The 18,708-nt window shown below is 51.9% G+C and overlaps 2 protein-coding genes across 4 annotated transcripts in view; one reads left to right on the forward strand and one right to left on the reverse strand.

Annotated features, from left to right (window-relative positions):
* Positions 1-8,306, forward strand: part of MAGI3 (membrane associated guanylate kinase, WW and PDZ domain containing 3) — a 72,428-nt gene extending 64,122 nt beyond the window's left edge. Inside the window, exons 17-22 of one of the 3 annotated variants that reach the window (XM_064173648.1) lie at positions 41-143; positions 229-355; positions 837-980; positions 3,100-3,238; positions 4,740-4,829; positions 5,271-5,359. In XM_064173648.1, the coding sequence (XP_064029718.1) occupies positions 41-143; positions 229-355; positions 837-980; positions 3,100-3,238; positions 4,740-4,789 (563 nt within the window). In that variant the 3' untranslated portion in view covers positions 4,790-4,829; positions 5,271-5,359. Of the gene's footprint in view, positions 1-40; positions 144-228; positions 356-836; positions 981-3,099; positions 3,239-4,739; positions 4,842-5,270 lie in introns of those variants that run through there. The other 2 variants (XM_064173646.1, XM_064173649.1) reach the window with 2 other exon arrangements.
* Positions 8,307-8,477: 171 nt separating this feature from the next.
* On the reverse strand, positions 8,478-18,665 carry PHTF1 (putative homeodomain transcription factor 1). Its single transcript, XM_064173650.1, has 18 exons — positions 18,515-18,665; positions 18,394-18,450; positions 18,244-18,313; positions 17,587-17,745; positions 17,187-17,346; positions 16,369-16,494; positions 15,453-15,612; positions 15,185-15,355; positions 15,028-15,105; positions 14,427-14,636; positions 13,971-14,099; positions 13,021-13,293; positions 12,284-12,415; positions 12,039-12,125; positions 11,020-11,175; positions 10,568-10,663; positions 9,837-9,962; positions 8,478-9,418 (listed from the first exon to the last, which is right to left on the reverse strand). The coding sequence occupies exons 1-18, from the start codon at positions 18,557-18,559 to the stop codon at positions 9,398-9,400; spliced, it is 2,256 nt and encodes a 751-aa protein (XP_064029720.1). The 5' UTR covers positions 18,560-18,665; the 3' UTR covers positions 8,478-9,397.
* Between the last annotated feature and the right edge of the window lie 43 nt (positions 18,666-18,708).

An 18,708-nucleotide genomic window follows, 5' to 3' on the forward strand; every position in this document is an offset into this window, starting at 1 on the left:
GGAGTTCTTACTGACTGTTGGCTTTGTCTGGATTCACCAGAGCACCGTGGGCCTCCCTCGGGAACAAACTCTGCCAGGCAGAGCCCAGCTCCACAGCACCGGCCGCTGGCATCGGCTCAGATCAACTCTTCCAGCATAGACAGGTACAGAGCTCTGTACCCCTAAAAGCCTGAGCAGGGGGTTGTTAATGCAGGCAGGTGACATCCATGTCCTTCCACCTGTGTATAGGGGAGCCACGGAAGGGGAAGCTGGAAAAGAAGCTTCAAGCAGCTACAGGCTCTCCTGGCCCGAGCACAAGCACTTGGCACAGTCGGACGCTGGCATGGCTGCAGCCGTGGGCACTCGGCACCCCCAGGTATGGGTGAGGGGCCAGGGGCTGTGCAGAGCTGCAGAGTGCAGTGACATTGCCAGGGAGGGCTGCAAAGCAGAGCAACCAAACGTTGTCCTGTGACACACGGGTAGAAAAGTTGGGTGCAGGGATACCCTGAGGCCTTGCACAGAATGTTTGTGCTGCTGTTGAAAATGTTCTTCTCTCCTTCCTGAGCTTCAATGCTCATTGTAATTGTAAAGGGACAGAAAGTGCCTGCAGCAGAGCCACTCCTGGCCCTTTGGCAATGTTCCTTAAAGACATTTCATGCATGTCTCAAACCTTGAAGGAAAGATGTTCTCTGTACTGAGAATGAAGCTGTTACACCTTCGGGGGGGGTGAGTTCAGTTTAAATCCTGGGTTGCACAGTTGTCAACATGCAGAGCTGTGTGAAGCTTTCTTCTAGGAGAACAACTGCTTAAATCTGCCTGCAGGTCCTCATCTCTTTGTCCTCTGACTTCCCACACAGAATCCTGGCTGCTTCCCAGTGGAGCTGGAGAGGGGCCCTCGAGGGTTTGGATTCAGCCTCCGAGGAGGGAAGGAATACAACATGGGCTTGTTCATCCTTCGGCTGGCTGAGGACGGACCGGCTGTCAAGGACGGCAGAGTGCACGTGAGTGGCTCAGCAGGCTCTTGGGCACAGTCCTCTCAGTATCTTTAGTGATGATCTGGACCAGGGGATTGAGTCCAGCATCAGCAAGTTTGCAGATGACACCAAGCAAGGAGCAGCTCTGGATCTGTTGGAGGGTAGGAGGACCCTGCAGAGGGACTTGGACAGGCTGGATGGGTAGGCAGAGGCCAAGGGGATGAGACTGAACAAGGCCAAGTGCAGGGTTCTGCACTTTGGCCACAACAACCCCAAGCAGTGCTACAGGCTGGGGACAGAGTGGCTGAGAGCAGGCAGGCAGAGGGACCTGGGGGTGCTGGTAGAGGGGAGCTGTCCATACACTGAGTAACTCAAGGGTCTCAGCGTGTAGGCAGCAGCTCCTCAGGGTGCTTCAGGAGCCCAGCCAGGAAACTGCACAGTGAGCAGAAAGCTGCAAGCATCTGTCCAGAGTTTGTGAGGAGCTTCCCAGGGTATGCTGTGCTGTGGCTGCTCTCAGCAGTGCTTGAACACAGCCTGGGTCCTGCTTCAAATATGCTGTCAGTTCTCATGTTTGTGTTGGGAGTTTCACCTTCAGATAAAGCACAATGCAGGGGTACAAGGGCAAAGAGCAGTGGTGAGTGAGAGGCTGTGGCTGCTGCCCGGAGCTGGGTTGCCAGAGGCTGAGTGTGAGGCTGCCCATGAGATGCCATCCCACAGAGCAGTTCACCACACGTGTGGCCACTGGCAGAGGGCTCTGCCTCCTAGAGTCTGCAGAGCAAGGCTGACACAAATACTTGCTGAGGCTCCTGTGGGGCTTAACTGGATGTGAAGTTCTGAGTATTGTTAACCTATTATCCTGTTCTTTACAGTAATTGGCTTTTCCCTCATGCTTGAGAGGATGCATGAGCACAGTGCTCAATACTCCATTTCTCTGCTATTGCTCCTTCTTGTGGTGTTACACTGAGCTCCAGGGCTTTGCTTTCTGGGCAAGAGCAACCAAGAGGTTCCCAGCTGACTGCACTCAGCTTTGCCTGGGTAACTGGTGCCCAGCAGGGGCTGTGTGGGAGGCTGTGACAGTATGATCCTGCTGCTGGAGCTCCAGCCCCCACACATCCACCTTTGCTCCAGGCACAGGTCCCCAGCACTGCTGTGTAAAGCCTCCTCCCACTGCATGGCCCCAAGCTGCTCTGGAGGTGTTTGTTTGGGGGAGGGGGTCGTGTCCTGAGGGCGAGGCCTCTGCAGGCTGGGCTGCTGCTGGTGGCTGCAGGAACTCTGAGCCCTGGGTCCCAGCAGCTCGGAGCACAGGGGAGCTGCACTCACTCAACCCGAGGTGATTCCCGTTTCCATGTCACTCTTGCTCTCTCCTCGGCTGGAAGTGCTGTCATTTTCTGGCTGTACTTCAGAGGAGGAATTTCTCACCCAGCTGTTGGCAGCTGAGCCTGGCAGGAGGCACTGCACGGTGTGGAGCATCCTGTCCTGTGCAATGAGTACCCAGCTGGTGACCTCCTTTGGCAGGGGCCGATGGCTTGGCAGAGCCCAGAGCCTCTCCGCAGGCTCCTTCTGGGCACTGCTGACATCCACTGGCTGCTCCTTGCATTGCCAAGCAGAGTCCATGCCCTGTTCTCGGGGTGCTGCTCCAACCCCTTCCTAGCAGCCTGCCCGGTTAGTGTGGACTACTACCACCTGCCCAGTGTCTAATCAGCCTCGGAGGCCTTGGCGCTGCACGGTGAGGCAACAACAGCAAACCTACCCTGCCCCAGCTGTGCCCAGCTCTGCACCAAGCGTGGAGCAGCTGCTGGGTCACCTGGGTGGTGTGACTGCAGACAGCCACACGGTGCCAGCTTTGACGTGGTTCATCTGCCAGCTCCCTCTGCCTGATGATCTAGACTGAAACCCATCCAAGCACATGGTGGTGTCTGCCTCTTCACTCAGAAATAATTGTGTAATAATGTGAGATCTTCTCTTGAGCTCACTGAGCAGAAGACCTGCAGAGCATTCCATTTGTGTGCATCATCAGCTGTGATGTGCTGCTGCTGCTGAGTGGATTTTAGCATCTGCCTCCATTTTAATTTTCTTTCTAAATTACCAATGAGTTTATGATATCAGAGAGTCACAAAGACTAACCTGGTTGCTCTGTTCTCATCAGGTTGGTGACCAAATCGTTGAAATCAATGGAGAACCCACCCAAGGAATCACTCACACACGAGCCATTGAGCTGATTCAGGCTGGAGGGAACAAAGTTTTGCTGCTGCTGAGACCAGGGACTGGCTTGATACCAGATCACAGTAAGTTATCTCCTATTTGGGGGTGCCAGGCAGTAGAGTGCAGGCTGGCCAGGGGGCTTGGTGCTTGCTCCCTGAACTAGTTAGAGGCTCTCTTTGATGCCTGTGCAGGTATCCATCTGGATTGTAAAACACATGGAGCATTTTTGGTGAAACTAACAGGTGGCAAGCACCCAACAACAGCACAGGGTGTGAGGCAGGTGTCACAAGTGGCTCAGCTCTGGCTGAGCTAATCAAGTTCTCCCATGCAAATGTGGTAATTAACAGATTGCCTTTTAATGTAAATTAAACCCCTCCCCAATGCAGTGCCCACTTCAGAATACCTGTGTTGGTGTGAATGTTATTTCTGCACACACTTCACTGCTTTTAGCCTTCTAGATGATGGAATCCTCCTGTCTTTCAAAGCCAGACCTTCAGAGAGCAGGCAGAGAGAGCTTTGCTCTCAGGGTGGGTTCTGTGTGTTCAAAGGTGACTGCAGCACCTGCAACAGCTGCACAGCTCTCTAGGCAAAAAAAACAACCCCCCAAAAAACAAAGAGGAGAAGAGAAGCAAATGTCTGCAGGAGCAACTAGAACTGATGCTCTTGAGTCTGGTTTAAGGTGCTCCAAAGCTGGAGCTCAGAAAAGCCTCCTGACTGTGTTTGAAAGCAAAGAATATTCTCTGAGTGCATGTTCTGCTCTTTGAACCCTCAATGCTGACACCAAGGTCCTGATGATAAACTCCTTCAGTTGTGGGGGTCACCTTTTCTGATGAGAAGCTTTTCACTAACAGTAACCCACCCTGAGTCTCCTCTCTGAACATTTTCAAGCACACAGTCTGAGCTGCCAGAGAGCTCTCTTCATGCATTTACAGGCAGCAACTGGCACCCACTCGAGAGAAAATCTGTTCTGAACTTCCTCATTTCTTCCCTCCAGAGAGCTGGAGGATGACTCTTCACATCTTACTGCTCCAACCTGCATGGCACAGTGGAATCAGTGAATTGGTGCATGGCAGGGAGCAGCCCATCTGTGAGCTGCAGGCTCTGCTCTGTGCCATCCTGCTGCATTCCTGGCTGGCTGGTTCCTCTCTGCCTCCCAGTTACCTTCTCCTCAAGGGTGAAAGTTAAATATAGGCTGCTCTGCTCTGCTGAGCTGCTCCCAAGCTCCTCTTCAACATCAGTGTTTAAAAGGAGGAGGAGGCAGTGTGAGGGCTCCTTCAGCTCCCCCCTTCCCAACAGCTCTTTCACCTGGGAGGGTCACTGCAGTGTGAGAAATGGAGTTTGTCCTGCACCACAGGGGAACTCCTGGCCCTGACTCTGAGGTAGGAACACAGAGGAAAGCCTAAAGGAACCTCTGGTGACAATCTGGTCCCAGGTGGGGCTGAGATGAGGTTGGAGCAGCGGTGGAGAGGGGAAGGGTTTTGCTGCCTCTTGTGCTGTTGTTAATCACACATTTCTGATGGAAATCTTCCTTGCTGTGCTCTGATCATGGTTTGTACTTCTGGGCTTTTTCTCTTCCTCCTTCAGGTTTGGCTCCTTCCAGTCTGTGTCCCTACGTGAAACCTGAGCAACACTAAGGGCTTTCAGTGCTTTTCTTGGTTTTTCCTTAAAGACTTGGTAAATCTGCATGTCTTGTGTTCCATCTCTTCTGTTAGTGAAGTGCAAAGCCACGAGCAGCCTCCACTTTTCCCTGCTCTCAGTTTTCTTTAGCGTGGCACTTTCAGCTCGTTTGGGTTTCTGACACTAAGGGCTGTAGCTCAGGGGCTGTGAGAGTTGTGCTGTGCAGGCTCCAGAGCTGTGCTCAGTCCTGCAGAGACCATCCCAGCAGCATTCCAAGCACAAGCTTTGTTCCCAAATCACATTCTTATGGCTGTTGTGGGTTGTAGAATGATGTCATGCAGAAAAACTAACTCAGGCTTTGAGAGCATGCCAGTGCCTAACCTCTTTAGCCTGAAGGTTTGGTATATCCTGGACCCTCAGTAGTCTGCTTGCTTCTCAGATATTTAGCAGTTTGGGTTTTGTAGTCACTCAGTCAAGTCTCTCCCTGTTCCCTTCCAGGTGATTGGGATACTTACAATCCATCTTCATCAACTGTAATATATGAAGAGCAGTCACCATTACCTTCATCCTCGCATTCTGCTTCCTCATCAGAAGTTTGTTATTTACCAGTACCAGGAGAAGCTTTAACCAGAGTTCAGCTGTCTGAGAAACTGGAACAAGCAAAGAACACTGTGCCTGAAAAGATAAGCACTTTAACTGAAAACCAGTTTGAGATGAAGCCTCAGTCTTCTCCCCAGAGAACAAAGAACAGATGGGAACATCCCTCCAGCCCTGGATATGAAATCACAAAAGGTGGTTTGGAATTAGGAACCAGAAGAGACAGATCTGTAAGCCCAGACAAGTTGGTGGCTGCTGAGGGCCACCCTCACACAGGGTTCCACAGCCCCAGAAAAGGGCATCCTGAAAAAACTTGCAGCAACCTCTCACTGTCTGACGGCTCCAGAAGGAGCGAAAGCAAAGCCTCAGAACCAGGGCTGAGCAAAGAGCATTCCAGTGGAAGCCAGGGAAGGTCTGCCAGTCCCCCAGGGCATCTCAGCAAGCAAGGAAAGGTGGAAGCAGTAAGCAGGTTAGAGGAACATCACAGCAGAGCAACTGGCGGCGACAGGACGACTGCTGAGCAGTTGAAAGGTGGCAAAGGTAGAACAGGAGTCAGCAGGAAAGAGACGAAGCAGAAGGCTTCTGGAAGGTCAGAAGAGAGGTCTCCAGAGCATCACCATGCAGCACCTGAAGAGGATCATCTTCCATTGAGTGACTCTAGGAGACACACAGCTGAAGATGAAAAAAGGAAGAAGTCAGCCAGTGGTGAGCCAGGCTCCAGCAGGTTCAAAGCTTCCAGCCTGTCCAACCTGCCCCTGCTGTCCACGGAGAAACAAAGGTGGCTGGAAACACAGCACGGAGAGAGACACAGGCAGCTGCCCCACGAAACCAAAGAGGATGGCATCTCCAAATCTGAGAACAGTTCTCCTGTCAAGAAAACACCAATCACTCCCGGCCCCTGGAAGGTGCCCAGCACGTGTAAAGTCACCCAGGCAGCGGGTGTGGCTGAGAACAGAGTCTGACACTGCTCCAGAGCACGGCGGGCTGCAGGCTCTGGCCAGGGTCGTCTAAAGCTGTGTTGCTTTTCAGAGTTGTTGGGTTTGTCGTTTAGGTTTCTTTGTTGTTGTTTTTTTTTTCCAGAGACTGCTTAGAAGGTGGAAAAAGTATTTGATTTGTTCTTAACTTATCTGAGCTGCATGAAGGACCTTTTGGATTGCTTCAGTGAAACTCCCTCCATAAGCTGCTGTCCCTGTGTCCCCTCCAGGCGGTGTCCTGCTGCTCCCAACGTTGCACTGCTGCGGCTTTCTCAGTGTTGTGAGTTCCTGAACAAGGTTATTTAATGCCTCTATTGCCAATGTGACCACGACTCACTTGTTCTTGTGCCAAGGTATCTACTGTATCCAGTCAATCTCATCCCTCTCATCTGTTCCAGTCCCAGAAAGGCCCAGGTTGGGTTGGAATGGGCATCTCTCAAGAGCATGTTGCATGTTTACATCAGGTACTGCCTGTGTCCTCCCTGGTTCCATAAGGAGATGGGGAGTTGGTTCTGTCAGCTCTAGGGCAGCCTCCGAGGCTGTGCAGGTGATGGTTTGGTTATTTTCTTAACTAACTTTTTATACCTACTACAGAATCATGTTGATAAAGTTCTCTTGGGCACCATCCATGAGCTGTAATTTTGCTTTTTATGAACACAGCAAAATTGCTTTAGGTCCTTGATTGGCAGGGATGCTTCTTACTGCAAAGCATTTGTCTGGAGAAAGACCATTCTGGGTTCTGTTCAGTGACATCTTCAGCTTCCCCTGCAGCCATGAGCACACCTCTGTTGTCAGCCTCTCTGTGATGCTGTATTCTGAAGTTCCAGCTTTGATTATTTATTGCTTGTTAGGAATCAGCTTTTCCCCCCTCTCTAGAGAGAACAGTTGACCTTAGGACAGAACCAGCTGCCATCAGAGCTTCTTAAGTCAAGTTCTTGCCTGTGTGTATTAAAGTGTCTCATGTTTTGTGTTGAATGTGACCTAGGAGGATGGAGTGCAGAGTCTGTGAGGCTTTTTAGCTCTGGCTGGGGCTAGGATGTGATTAACTGGAGGGATGTGATGGCCCAGAGCCTGCTAACAGCTCAGCCCTACAGCTGCATTAAGGGAAGGGGAAGATTTTATTCATAGGTTCAATGATTTCCTGACATGTTGGGGGTTTAATGACTGCAGAAGTGGGAAAAGGAGCCCATTGGTCCTGTTTGCAGACAAAGGAGTGGAAAAGGTCAAGCTTTTCTTGCTCATGGTAAAATGCAAATTTACTGTTAGAGAAGGATGAAAAAATCTCATCTTGGCTTTGAAACACTGACTCTGTCTAAAGCTCAGTGAAGCACAGTGCTGAGGTGGGTTCCTGACAAGCACCACTCACTGACCACTCAAACTGCTTTTTAAGCAAAGACTTTGCAAATGGCATCAGCTTTAAGCAGCTCTGAGCTGTGCTCTGCTACCTGACATGGGGTTACCCACTGAGACTGGCTGTGCAGCCTCACTCCTACAAATACTCCTCGGAGTATGACTGTGAAATATTTAACACTGCAACTGTAGCCTCTGTAGATACGACCCAGGTGTTCCCAGCAGGAGTCTGGTTTGTGTTGTTGTATGCACTCACCCTAACCACTGAGTACAGAAGCATTCAGACGTTTAATCAGCACCACTGAAATTACTGCCCTGCCATCAGCTCCCTATTTTTTTCTCTCTGTTGACGTGACCTGATTTAGTCTCCTACCTGTGTGTGATCTCTCCTGCCACAGACCTCCTCCTCCCTTGTCCTTACCCTGTCGGATGACTTAGCAATGTGGCCTTGGAATGCGAAGCAATGTATGGATGTACTGGGTGTAAATGTTTATATATTGTACAGCTCCTTTATACAGACTTCTGAGGTTCTGCCTAGAGAGAGACCTGTAAATCGCTCATTATTTTTTATAGAGACATTAAACTGCAGCCTGTTGGTTCTGCGCTGTACGAACCCTGCTCTTTGTGACTGTCAGTGCTGTGCCACCTCCAGACGCTCCCTCTGGCACCCAGGTTTTACCCCACCCCAGGCTCAACACAAATCCCATTGAAGTCTTTAAAGTCTCCTTGGTTCAGCTAGCCACTGTTCAGAGTTACACAGACCACTCAGAGCTGTACAAGCAGCTGCTGATGGAATCCTTCTGTCCTAGGTTTATTTGTACATTTGGATAGAGAAAAATGGTCCTCACCTTTGACATCTGCCAACTTCTCCTTGTACAGAAAAGAGCTGTAAACAGTTTTACCACCCAAAAACTCTTATGCCATCTGACCCCTCCTCTGTGAGAGAATGAAGCTATGAACATCTCCTCAGTTTTTGCCTTTTTCATTACTAATAAACAGAGGATAGCAGAGTCTGAAGGACAATGGAAGTTTAGCAGCTGTCTTTACCACATCTTCTTTCTCTCCTGTACCCTCTCTATAAACATTAACCTGTTTGGTGAGGAAGGGTTTGACACATCCCCTCTCCTGGCACTCCTGGCTGCAGTTCAGGACAACCTGACAAGCAGCTCTTACACCCAACTCCTCAGACAATAACTTCTCCTCAGCATGGCCAGGTAAGCACAGAGAGGAGCCACGGGACTGTGGAGGGTGCAGAGCAACCAACCTCAGTGCAGCTCCAAACACAGCTGCTGCCAGGGTCCACTTGCCCCATGCCCAGGGCACAGCTGTCGCAGGTGCAAGCTCCTGCAGCCCTCCCTGGTGTTCCTCCCATGGGAGCTGTTCTGGCTTTGGGTGGCCAAGGCCCTGCTGCCCACACAGCTCTGGCTGCTCACAGCACCAGGTGCTGGACACTGCCTCCCTCCATTCTGCTTTGCTGTGAGTGCCAGGGGTGGCTCCGCTGGGCACCTGGTGCTGTGAGCAGCAGTCCAGTCTGGCCCTTGTAGAGCAGGAAAGCAGAGGGAGAACATCTGGTACCATGCGCTGAGAGTCCACTCATGAGCAGCTGTGACCGGTGGCTGTAGCTGGGGAGCACCTCTCTGCCTCAGCTCCTGCTGCCTGTGGGGCTCTGTGCTGCAGGGGGCTGAACACCAACCTCTGGTCTGGTCAGGGTTTAATTTTCCACAGCTGAAAAGAGATAGGAGGGTGAGCCAGGCCTGACAGCCACAGGGCTGAATGCCAGCTACAGGTAAGGCTGGGGCCCCTCTGCCCATCCCATGCTGAAGATGCTGCTCAGCAAGCTCCAACCCACTTCTGAGCCAGAGAGGAGAGCATCCTCATTCCAAAGGGAAAGAACCCAAAGTGCTGACTGTTTCAACTGGGCAACAAAGACCCTAACAGGGCTCAAACTGAACTCAGCCCTGTCCTCCCCTCCCCAGACAGGCTCAGGGAGATTCAGATTCACTCAGCATGGGCTGCTCTCTGAATGACAGGTAGAGGAGCCCAGTTCAAACCTCCCTTTTCTCCCACCAAGCAAAATTTGGCAATGGTACAGAAGTGGCCCCTCAAAGGTGTTTCCCTGTGGCCTGGGGGGAGTTGTACTTACCCTGATATTGAATCCTAGAAGGTCGCTGACAACGCCTGAGACAGCAGAGAGAATCACAACACGAGTGATGTTGTAGATCAGTGGATTCATGGTCAGCCCATACAGCCTGAAGGGAGAATCCAGCTCCTGCAGTGAAAAGGCAAACAGGGAGGATATGAGCAGAAGCAGTGAACCCTCCTCTGCCTTCCAGCTTGCTGCTGGCTCTCTGGCAGCCCTTGCTGGCTGTGCTCTATCATAGGGATAGCATCCCTACAGCTATCTCCACTCTGTTTCAGGCGCCCCCCCCCCGGCCCCTTAAAGGCGTTTCCCAACAGTATTTGGAGGCTGAAAAGTCTCCTGTGATGCACCATAAGCTGCCTAGCAAGGGCTGGACACAGGCTGCAGGATGTGTCCAGACTTTCTGTGACTCAGACTGTGCTTTTTCCTGCTCCTGATCTGCTGCTGTCAGTGAGCTCCACCAAAGCTTCTGAAAGAGGATGAGATTCAAGGAGAGGTTCAGTGTCCCTGCCAGCCTCTCACTTCACCAAATCTCGGTGAGCTGCTGCTAATCAAATCTTTGCAGCACTATTTAACCACACCAGTTTTTTATGGCCTATTCTTACGCCATGGCTTTAGGAGGAGCACAGGAAACCTCCCTTTGTGAGAACTAACCCATGATGAGAGACAGGGGAGAGCAGAGCCCCTCACAGGCACTACCCTTTGCTCTGCAATGTGTGTGGGGAGCACTTTACCTTCAGCAGCTTTGTAGAGAGCTTCAGAACATTGTTAACTAGAGACAGCTGCTCCTTCTTGTTTGGCTTCTTCTCCATCTTCAGGTATAAGTTTATCTGCAACAGAGACACCACAGATCATTACACATCTGTTAATGACCCAGCCCCCAGATGATTCCCTGGGCTAGTTAGAAGCATTTTTGCAGTGATGCAGCCACAAAGTCATTTAGTGAGACCCTCGTTCTAAGTGCCATAGCTGACACATGGCAACTCAGAGACAAGAAGAATCTTGAGTTGTGAGTCTGTCCAAACATTGAACAGCTCCTGGGCCCCAGCTGTGCAGTGGCTTTCATTATTGCCTTTGCCCAGCACAAGGGTTGAGTTCTACCTTTTAAATTTGATTCAAGTGTTTTCCAAATGCAATAGTGGTACCCAGAGGAGCCACAGAGAGAGAAGCAGCCAGATGGAGATACCTGCTCTGTGAGCAAGATGGAGATGTTGCTGTATTTCTTGTTGGTTTCAGAGCCCAAAGACGCCAGGCGCAGCAGGAAGAGGAGCAGTGCTGCCTCCCAGATGAGGAACTCCCAGTTGTAGGCTGCACTCAGAAATGTTTTGTGACCTTTAAGAACCTATATTTAAAAAAGTGCCAGTGTCAGTACCCAGATGCTCTGGGTCAGTACCCAGGTGCCAGTCCCTGGGAGAAGAGCAGAAGTGGTGCCCTCACTCCTCGGGAAGAGAGCTCCCAGTGCTGCAGCTCCCAGCAGTGCTCCGCTTGCAGCCCACTCATGGCACCAGGGCTAAGGAACAATTCCTAACTGGGCTTGAGCTTGGAACTGGATTTGGTTTTTTGATGCTTAGAAATGGATGTTGTTCTTTCTCTTCCCTCCTTCTCTCTCTCCATCACTGGGCAATAAAGGGCTTGGATTTTCCTTTCCTCTGTCCTTGCCCTACCACAGCCAGGCAGCTTCCTCCTGCCTTTCCTGGAATGCTGCAGGACTGGGACTGTCACCACTTCCTGTGCCTTACAAAAGCCATCACAGTAGAGTCAGTGTCTAATTATCATCCATTTTCCTGCTGCCACAACTGCACCTTTGGGGTATCAAGAACCTGCCCAAACACTGCACTCCACCTCCTGCCAAAAAGAATGCAGGACACAACCCCAGCAGCAGTGCTGCTCCCTGTCACAGGCACTTCAGGAGAGGCCTGAAAGGTGTCAGAGGAAGCTATAGACCTGCTGTCCCACAGTGCTGCAAGGGGATGCTGCAGTCAACATCCTGTGAACGTTCCTAATGATCAGAGAACTTCAGACACAGAGGATGAAGATCTGTTACTAACTAAACCTTACACAGCTTCAAACAAAAAAACGTGCAGCCCACTCCACCCTGCCTTGGGGACAAAGAGCCTTAGTTAAAGCACTACAGGCTGGCAGAAGAAAAGAAAGAGCCCTCAGGAGGTTTCCCTCTGCTTTCTAAAATGGAAAGTGAAACCTCACCTGGGCACAGCAGATGAAGGCGATGGAAAGAGCCAGCAGGAAGATGGATGACACCACAACATCCATGGAGCGCTGGGGCCCTCGCCGCTGCGGAACAGGGAGTGAGGGCTGAGCTCTGCCTGCAGAGCTGTGGCAGCACTGCTGCTGCCATCAGTGCCCACAGTGCCAGCCAGCAGCAGGGTAAAGCTCAGGTACCCAGAGATGCAGCTATACCCTCTAGTAACCCAGCTGGGATCAGAACTCACCTTGAGGTAGGAGCGAAGGGACAACCAAATCTTGATGTTTTCTACTTTCTTGAGTCTAAAGTGAGGGATTTCATATTTCCTGGCTTTCCGAGCTGATGTGATGTGACTGAAGAGCTTGGCAAACAAAAACCTCTGCAAGTGAAAACAAAGCACGCCCACAAACACGGGTTAGTCTGAAACACCAATGTCTGGGATTGCTGAGCTGTAACCAGTGGGAAAGCCCAGCAGGGTGCCTCAGCACCCAACCTCTCGGAGAGGTGACAGAAGCCACCTTGTGTGTGGCACAAGAGCTGCTGTGGCTGTGCAGGACTGGCAGGGCTCTGGTTGAAGCAGTGAATGACATCAGCCTGTGACCACACAACATTTACAGCTACTCTGGCAAAGCTCCTGCTCACTGAAGGTGATGCTGCCCAGTTCCCAGTGCTCCAGCTCAGAACAGCCCAGTGTGCTCATTTATTGGCAGCTTAGCAAACTTCTCCTCTTCCCAGCAGCTCCATGTCCTTCACTTCCCTGAACAGTGCCAATTTTCCTTTGGGAGCAAGGTAAAAAGGGGGCAGAGGGCATTGCCAGGTCCATGGCTGTGACTGATGAACATGAGTCTTACCAGAGTCCTCCCTACCTAAACCCCTCAGAGATGTTCCCAGCTGGCTCAGCCACACTTGCTGTGCCAGTGGCCTCTGTGCCACCTGCCCAGAGTTCAGAAGAGGTAGTGCAAGGGTCAGGACGTTGCAACTCACCTGTTTGTATGTTCTCTCAGCAACACACATCATGAAGAAAAACATCCAGGTTAGGCAAAGCCTCTCCAGGAAGTTGATGGCAGTCAGAGCAATGACAGGGATGCTGGCAGGTGCTCCACAGAAGATGTGCAAAAGCTCCTTTAGAGAAATGGAGCAGAGCTGCTCCAGGTTGTCAGTGCGGAAGAGCCTGTAGAGGAATGGCAGGAAAGCCAAGCCGATGGTGATGATGTTTCCCAGCATCTGATACCCTGCTCCCTGCTGGTAGGCATTCACCTGGCAAAGAGGAACAAAAGCAGGATGAGGGCCTCAGTTTCTGCAGCACGGCACAGGCTTCTTGTTGTGGCAACAGTAATTCAACCAACCACTCATTTCCCCTGCCCTTCAAAGGACAAGGCCTAAAATAATCCCAGCCCTTTCAGTCCAAACCCCAAAACAATCACTCAGTCAGTAAATAACAAACCTATACCACCTCCAGCACCCAGCAGGGACACTGCCAGTAAGAATCAGCCCTCTCACACTTTGGTTGGTGTATTTTTTAGGTGAGAACATTTAGGACCACACTGTGTGCAGCTGAGGAGGGCTCAGTCTTGTACCACACTTTGTATTTGTATGTAGAACCATTTCCAGGTCTTTTGGTGATTCTTAAAGCATCACAGGATCAGAGGATGTCAGGGGTTGGAAGGGACCCAAAGCGCTCATGGAGTTCAACCCCACCCCCTGCCAGAGCAGGACCATCCAAGCTAGCTCAGGTCACACAGGAACACATCCAGACAGGCTTTGAAAGGCTCCACAGAAGGAGACTCCACAACCTCTCTGGGGAGCCTGTTCCAGTGCTCTGTGACCCTTCCAGTAAAGAAGTTCCCCCTTGTGTTGAGCTGGAACCTCCTGTGCTGCAGCTTCCATCCATTGCTGCTTGTCCTAGCACAGAGAGCAAGTGAGAAACCCCTTACCCTGCTCATGATAATCCCACTGATCTCCAGCACAGACATGTCCACCTTCTTGCAGTCGTTCCCCTCCCAGATCAGGGCACTCACTTTTGCAGAAGCTGGGCTTGTGTTCTGCAGCCAGAACAAATGGTTCTAGAGAAGAGGAGAGAAGGCAGGAGGTGTGTAACCCATTTCTGTCCCACTGCTAAACAATGCCTCTTCCTAGAACACATTTAGATCGAGAGGGGAATTCCAGGTTTGAGTCAAATACTTTTGGTCCAAACACCAGCAGGGACTTGCCCACTGACACCATTCACAGCATCCCAGGGCAGCTGCCAGAGCAGGCTCAGGCCGCTCCCATCACGCCAGCAGCACCCAGAGGCTGTTTGGGTTTTGTGTTATTTTTGGCAGACAAGGGAGAAGGCGCGGGGGGGGGATGGAATCCACACCGTTCTCAACGGCTGGCTACAAAAAACAGACCTGCTGGAAAACATCTTCCTTCAGGTCGCGCCTGGAGCCCCTGCTGGTGGCGTCCTCGCTGTCGCTGGTGCAGGAGGAGCGGCACTCAGGGCCGTGCAGGAGGTCATCCCACAGCATGTCCTCTGTCTCCGAGTCCTGCCGGGTGCTCTCCGAGTCCCTCCGGCTCACGCTGCAGCTCCGGGAGCCCACAGTAACGCAGGACCTTGGGTCCTTTGAGGAGCACCAAAATTTAGACAGCACAGCCCCACAGCAATGGGCAGAACCTCCTCATCCTGCTTCCCCCTCCAGGCCGTTGGCTGCAGCAGCTCCCCAGGGCACCCTGGATCCCAGTCACACCCACCAGTGCAAACTGGGAAAGACCCAGGGATGGACTTGCAGCCACCCCTTCTGCATGGGAAGCACAAGCAGCTTCAGCTCCCCACCTCTCAACACCTGACTTGCTCTAATGCAGAAGGCTTCTGGCTCTTGCATCACTCAATATTTAATTTCTATTATATTTTATGAAGCTCTGTCACTTTAAGGTTTGCTCTGCCAGAGAGGACATCCCTCCCTGCACTGGCCAGGCCTGGGAAAGCTCTGTCTCTGGAACTTATCACCATACCTGACCATATAGAGTGGATTCTAGCTCAGATTCCACGACGCTGTCAGAGTCTCTGGCACCTTTCAGGGCTTGCTTGACCTGCCAAAACCAGAGGGAAATCAGCTCATTATCCATAGAAAAGCTCGTGTGGGGAACGGCACAAATCCAGCCTGAGTACCTGAGAGACAGCCTGGTTCAAAGAACCAGGCCTCTTTTGCTTCTCTTCATAGCTGTTGTCACTGGAAGCCCCTTCCACACTCTGGCGTAACAAGGTCCTTTGTGCCACTGCTTCAGCATCCTCTTCACTTGACAGCTCCTCAGAGACACCACCTCTGACAGTGCAGTCACCCTAGAAACACAGCAGTCAAAATGAGTTACAGTCAATTACCAACAAACTTTTGGGCACGGTGACATTTGCCACTTCAAACAGATCTTCCCTGCAGCACCTGATGGCTCTTTTCCCCGTCTGAAAGTTTACTCTTCTCTTTGAAGTGTGGCAGCCTGTGCTCAAACCTGGCAGGTCTGTGCTTGGTGTCACTGTTCACAGCATTCACCCCATTTTCTGTCTCAGTCCCTTTCTCAGCTACCAACTTGATTCTTCTAATCCTAGAAGAGAAAACATAATTAAATGCTTTCACGTTGAGAAAAACTCTTAAACAGGGCAGCCTCTTCACTTGCCCACAGGTACAGCACTGAACAGCAGAGCTAAGGGAACATGCAGTTGTCTTCTCCTGACAGGCTCTCTGTGTCCTCAGTCTGCTGAAGAGACTTTCATCTGCTTCACTCTAACCAGGTGGTTCTTTTCTAATTCTATCAGTATCTTAAAACTTCTAAACCATGAGGGGAATTATTTTCTTCTTTTTTTTTTGGGGGGGAAAAAAAGGCAATTCTAAAGACAAAAAGTCACAACATGGTAGGGGCTGGAAGGGACCTTGAAAGCTCATCCAGTCTGACCCCCCAACCAGAGCAGAACTGCCCAGGGCAGGTCATACAGGGACACATCCAGATGGGTTTTGAATGTCTCCAAAGAAGGAGACTCCACAACCTCTCTGGGCAGGCTGCTCACAGTGAAAAGGTTTAGTCCTCATCAAGAGGTTTGTCAGCTGAAAACTCCTCAAGAAACTCTCCTTGCAGCTCAGCCAGCACTCATCTCTGGCTGCACCATGAGATCAGGAGTGAGCCCCAACAAAAACACACAAGTGCACAAGGAGTCAGCCCCCTACACCACCAGGAGTGCCTTTAGCTCACCAGAAACTAACCTACAGACTCTGGGGATGTCAGAGACTTTCTGTCTTCATTTTCCAGGCACTTAGGTGTTCAGAGTGTCCCCACAAAAGCAGCAGCACCCTGAAGGTCACTCACCTCCTTCGGAAAAAGGAGCTGTACAAATGGGCAAGGAGGGACATGGAGTCAGGCTGCTCCTCTCTGCTGCTTTTGTCAGGAGAGGCCCAGCTGTGCCCATCCACACCCCCAGGCCTGCGTAACTTCCTGGTTGTTAAAAAAAGGAGAATTCATTTTCCTTAGCAAGCTCCTTCTAGGTCTTTCTTAAAAGATCTGTACCAGATCTGGGCAGCTTTTCAGATGCTGCTTCTCTGAAGTCATGCAAAGGGACTGCTTATTTCCAAGCAAGTGTTACTAAGCTGGACAGAAGGCATGCACACACAGGACAGCAGCATCACCAGTAAAGCATACCACAGGTAGCAAGTGGGAAAAAAAAACAATCTCTGCTGCAGAAATCCAACAGGAGCAAAACTTGGATCGTTCTGTGCTCAAATACATGAGTGCTTAACCACCAGTAAAGCAGCAGACAGACTGCAACATCCTGCAGGCACAAACAGCCAGCAGTGAATCCAGCACAGTCACCTCTGCCATCACTTCCCTCTTCTCAACACAGCTCAGCAGGGCCCTGTGCTTAGTGGCAAAGCAGGACACACAACAGACTAGTTTGGAAAACGTTGCCTCTCTGCACACAATGCCCTCCCCCAGCCACTAAACAGAGATGTAAACCAGAGCTGTCACAGCCTGGCCAGTCTGCAGCATTTGGCTATGACAAGATTACAGGAGACAGAACACAGCTTTTCACAACTGCATACACCTACAGGAGATTTATACACTCATTTCTACCACCAGCAACCCTCCACAGGCTGAACTATCACAATGTGAACCTGTCAACCCCTCACCTCCGCCGCCTGCTCAGCCCATTGCTCCCTGCAGGCCTGTGGATCTGGGTGGACACAATCTGGCAGTGAACTGTCCCCATCAGCAGCATAAGGCACATTGGTTCCATGACTTCACTGGCATTCACAACGGGCACCATGAAATACAGCACAACTGCTATGACTGGAAAGGAGAAAGGGTAGCAAACACACCAGTTAGGAGCATGGCCCAGTTCTTCTTTTAACTGCTTACTTCTAATCAGTTTTATTTCTGCAAATATTAGTGCCACACATCTGAATCAGGTTTCAGATAGGATCCCTATGCTCCCTGAATAGGTTTAAGTATAGTTTCAGTTTAAGGACTACAATATATGTAGTCTGCTTGCAGAAAAAGAACTGTGGCAGAGACTGCTCCCACTCTCACCTTGCATAATGTAGAGCACCAGGAGCCACATAAAAATGCGCTGGGAGGTGACCTGGATCCACCACTGGCTGAACAAGGGGAAGAACACAACCCTCACGATGCCTTTGCGAGTCAGCGACGTCCAGGGGATTTCGGGCTTGGCTTTGGCGAATGTAGAGCCTCGGTATTAAAGGGAAAACAAACAGGTCGTTAATCGTGATTTACAAGAATTTCCTCATTAACGATTTCCTCTTCGGCCAAGCTCAAACCCTGCTGGGCTGCTTAGCTCGGAAGTGTGAGAGCAGCCCGGCTGCAGGCACTCGTCCAGCTGCTGCGGCTCAGACAGGCTCGTCTGAACGCGGCCCCTCGTCTCACCTCAGCGCACCGGCTGCTGACCCTCCCCAACCCAGCCTGCTCTCCCCAGCCACCCAGCACCAGTGGGGTCCAATCAGCCCCAGCTCCTCCTGCTTTCAGCTTCTCAGCCAGCACGGCCACCCACCTGCGGCGGTGGAGTCTGGGGCTCTACCGACGCTTGTGCTGCAGCCCGAACGCAGAATGACTCAGGCGTCAGGCAGCCGCTTGAGCAGCCCGAGAAAGCCCTGGCCAGAGAGCGGGGCAGAGCGGCCGGTCCCGTTCCCGGTCCCGCTCCCGGCGCGGAGTGTGCCGGACACCACTCACCTCTGATTAAATCCACGTCGATCAGGTCGGGCTGGATGTGCCCCTTCTTCTTAGGCTTATTTTTGAAGCCCTAAGAAGCCGAAAACAAAGGCCCGTTAGCGGCGAGGGGCGCCGAGCCGGCTCACGGGGGTCGCCCGCCCGCCTCGGTACCTTCATCTCGGTCTGCTCGATGGACTTCTCCCATATCTGCTGGTCGTAGGCCCCGATCTGCAAGGAGAGGAAGCTGAGGGCTCTGCCGGGGCCGCGTCTGCCCGCGCCCCGCCCCACTCACCTTCTTCTGGTACCAGGAAATAGCATCCCTGTCGCGACAGGCCATGGGGCGCCGTGAGCGCGGAGCGGCCCGGCCCTGGCGCCGCCGCCGGCCCCGGCCCCGGCCCTCGTTACCCTGGAGACCGCCTCGAGCTCGGCGCTCGACTGCCTCCGCCTGCCCGCGGCCCGCCCCCGCCCAGGCAGCGCTAGAGGAGC

Source organism: Pogoniulus pusillus, chromosome 39, assembly GCF_015220805.1.
Source record: "Pogoniulus pusillus isolate bPogPus1 chromosome 39, bPogPus1.pri, whole genome shotgun sequence".
NCBI classification, from domain to species: domain Eukaryota; kingdom Metazoa; phylum Chordata; class Aves; order Piciformes; family Lybiidae; genus Pogoniulus; species Pogoniulus pusillus.

What these genes read in the sequence shown, in the direction of transcription:
- PHTF1 (XM_064173650.1), bottom strand. Translation starts at nt 18,559, where the DNA reads ATGGCCTGTCGCGACAGGGATGCTATTTCCTGGTACCAGAAGAAG. An exon ending in GGTGCTCTACATTATGCAAG is followed by an intron (nt 17,347 to 17,586) that starts GTGAGAGTGGGA and finishes TCTCCTTTCCAG; the next exon opens with TCATAGCAGTTGTGCTGTAT. An exon ending in GGGCTGAGCAGGCGGCGGAG is followed by an intron (nt 16,495 to 17,186) that starts GTGAGGGGTTGA and finishes TTTAACAACCAG; the next exon opens with GAAGTTACGCAGGCCTGGGG.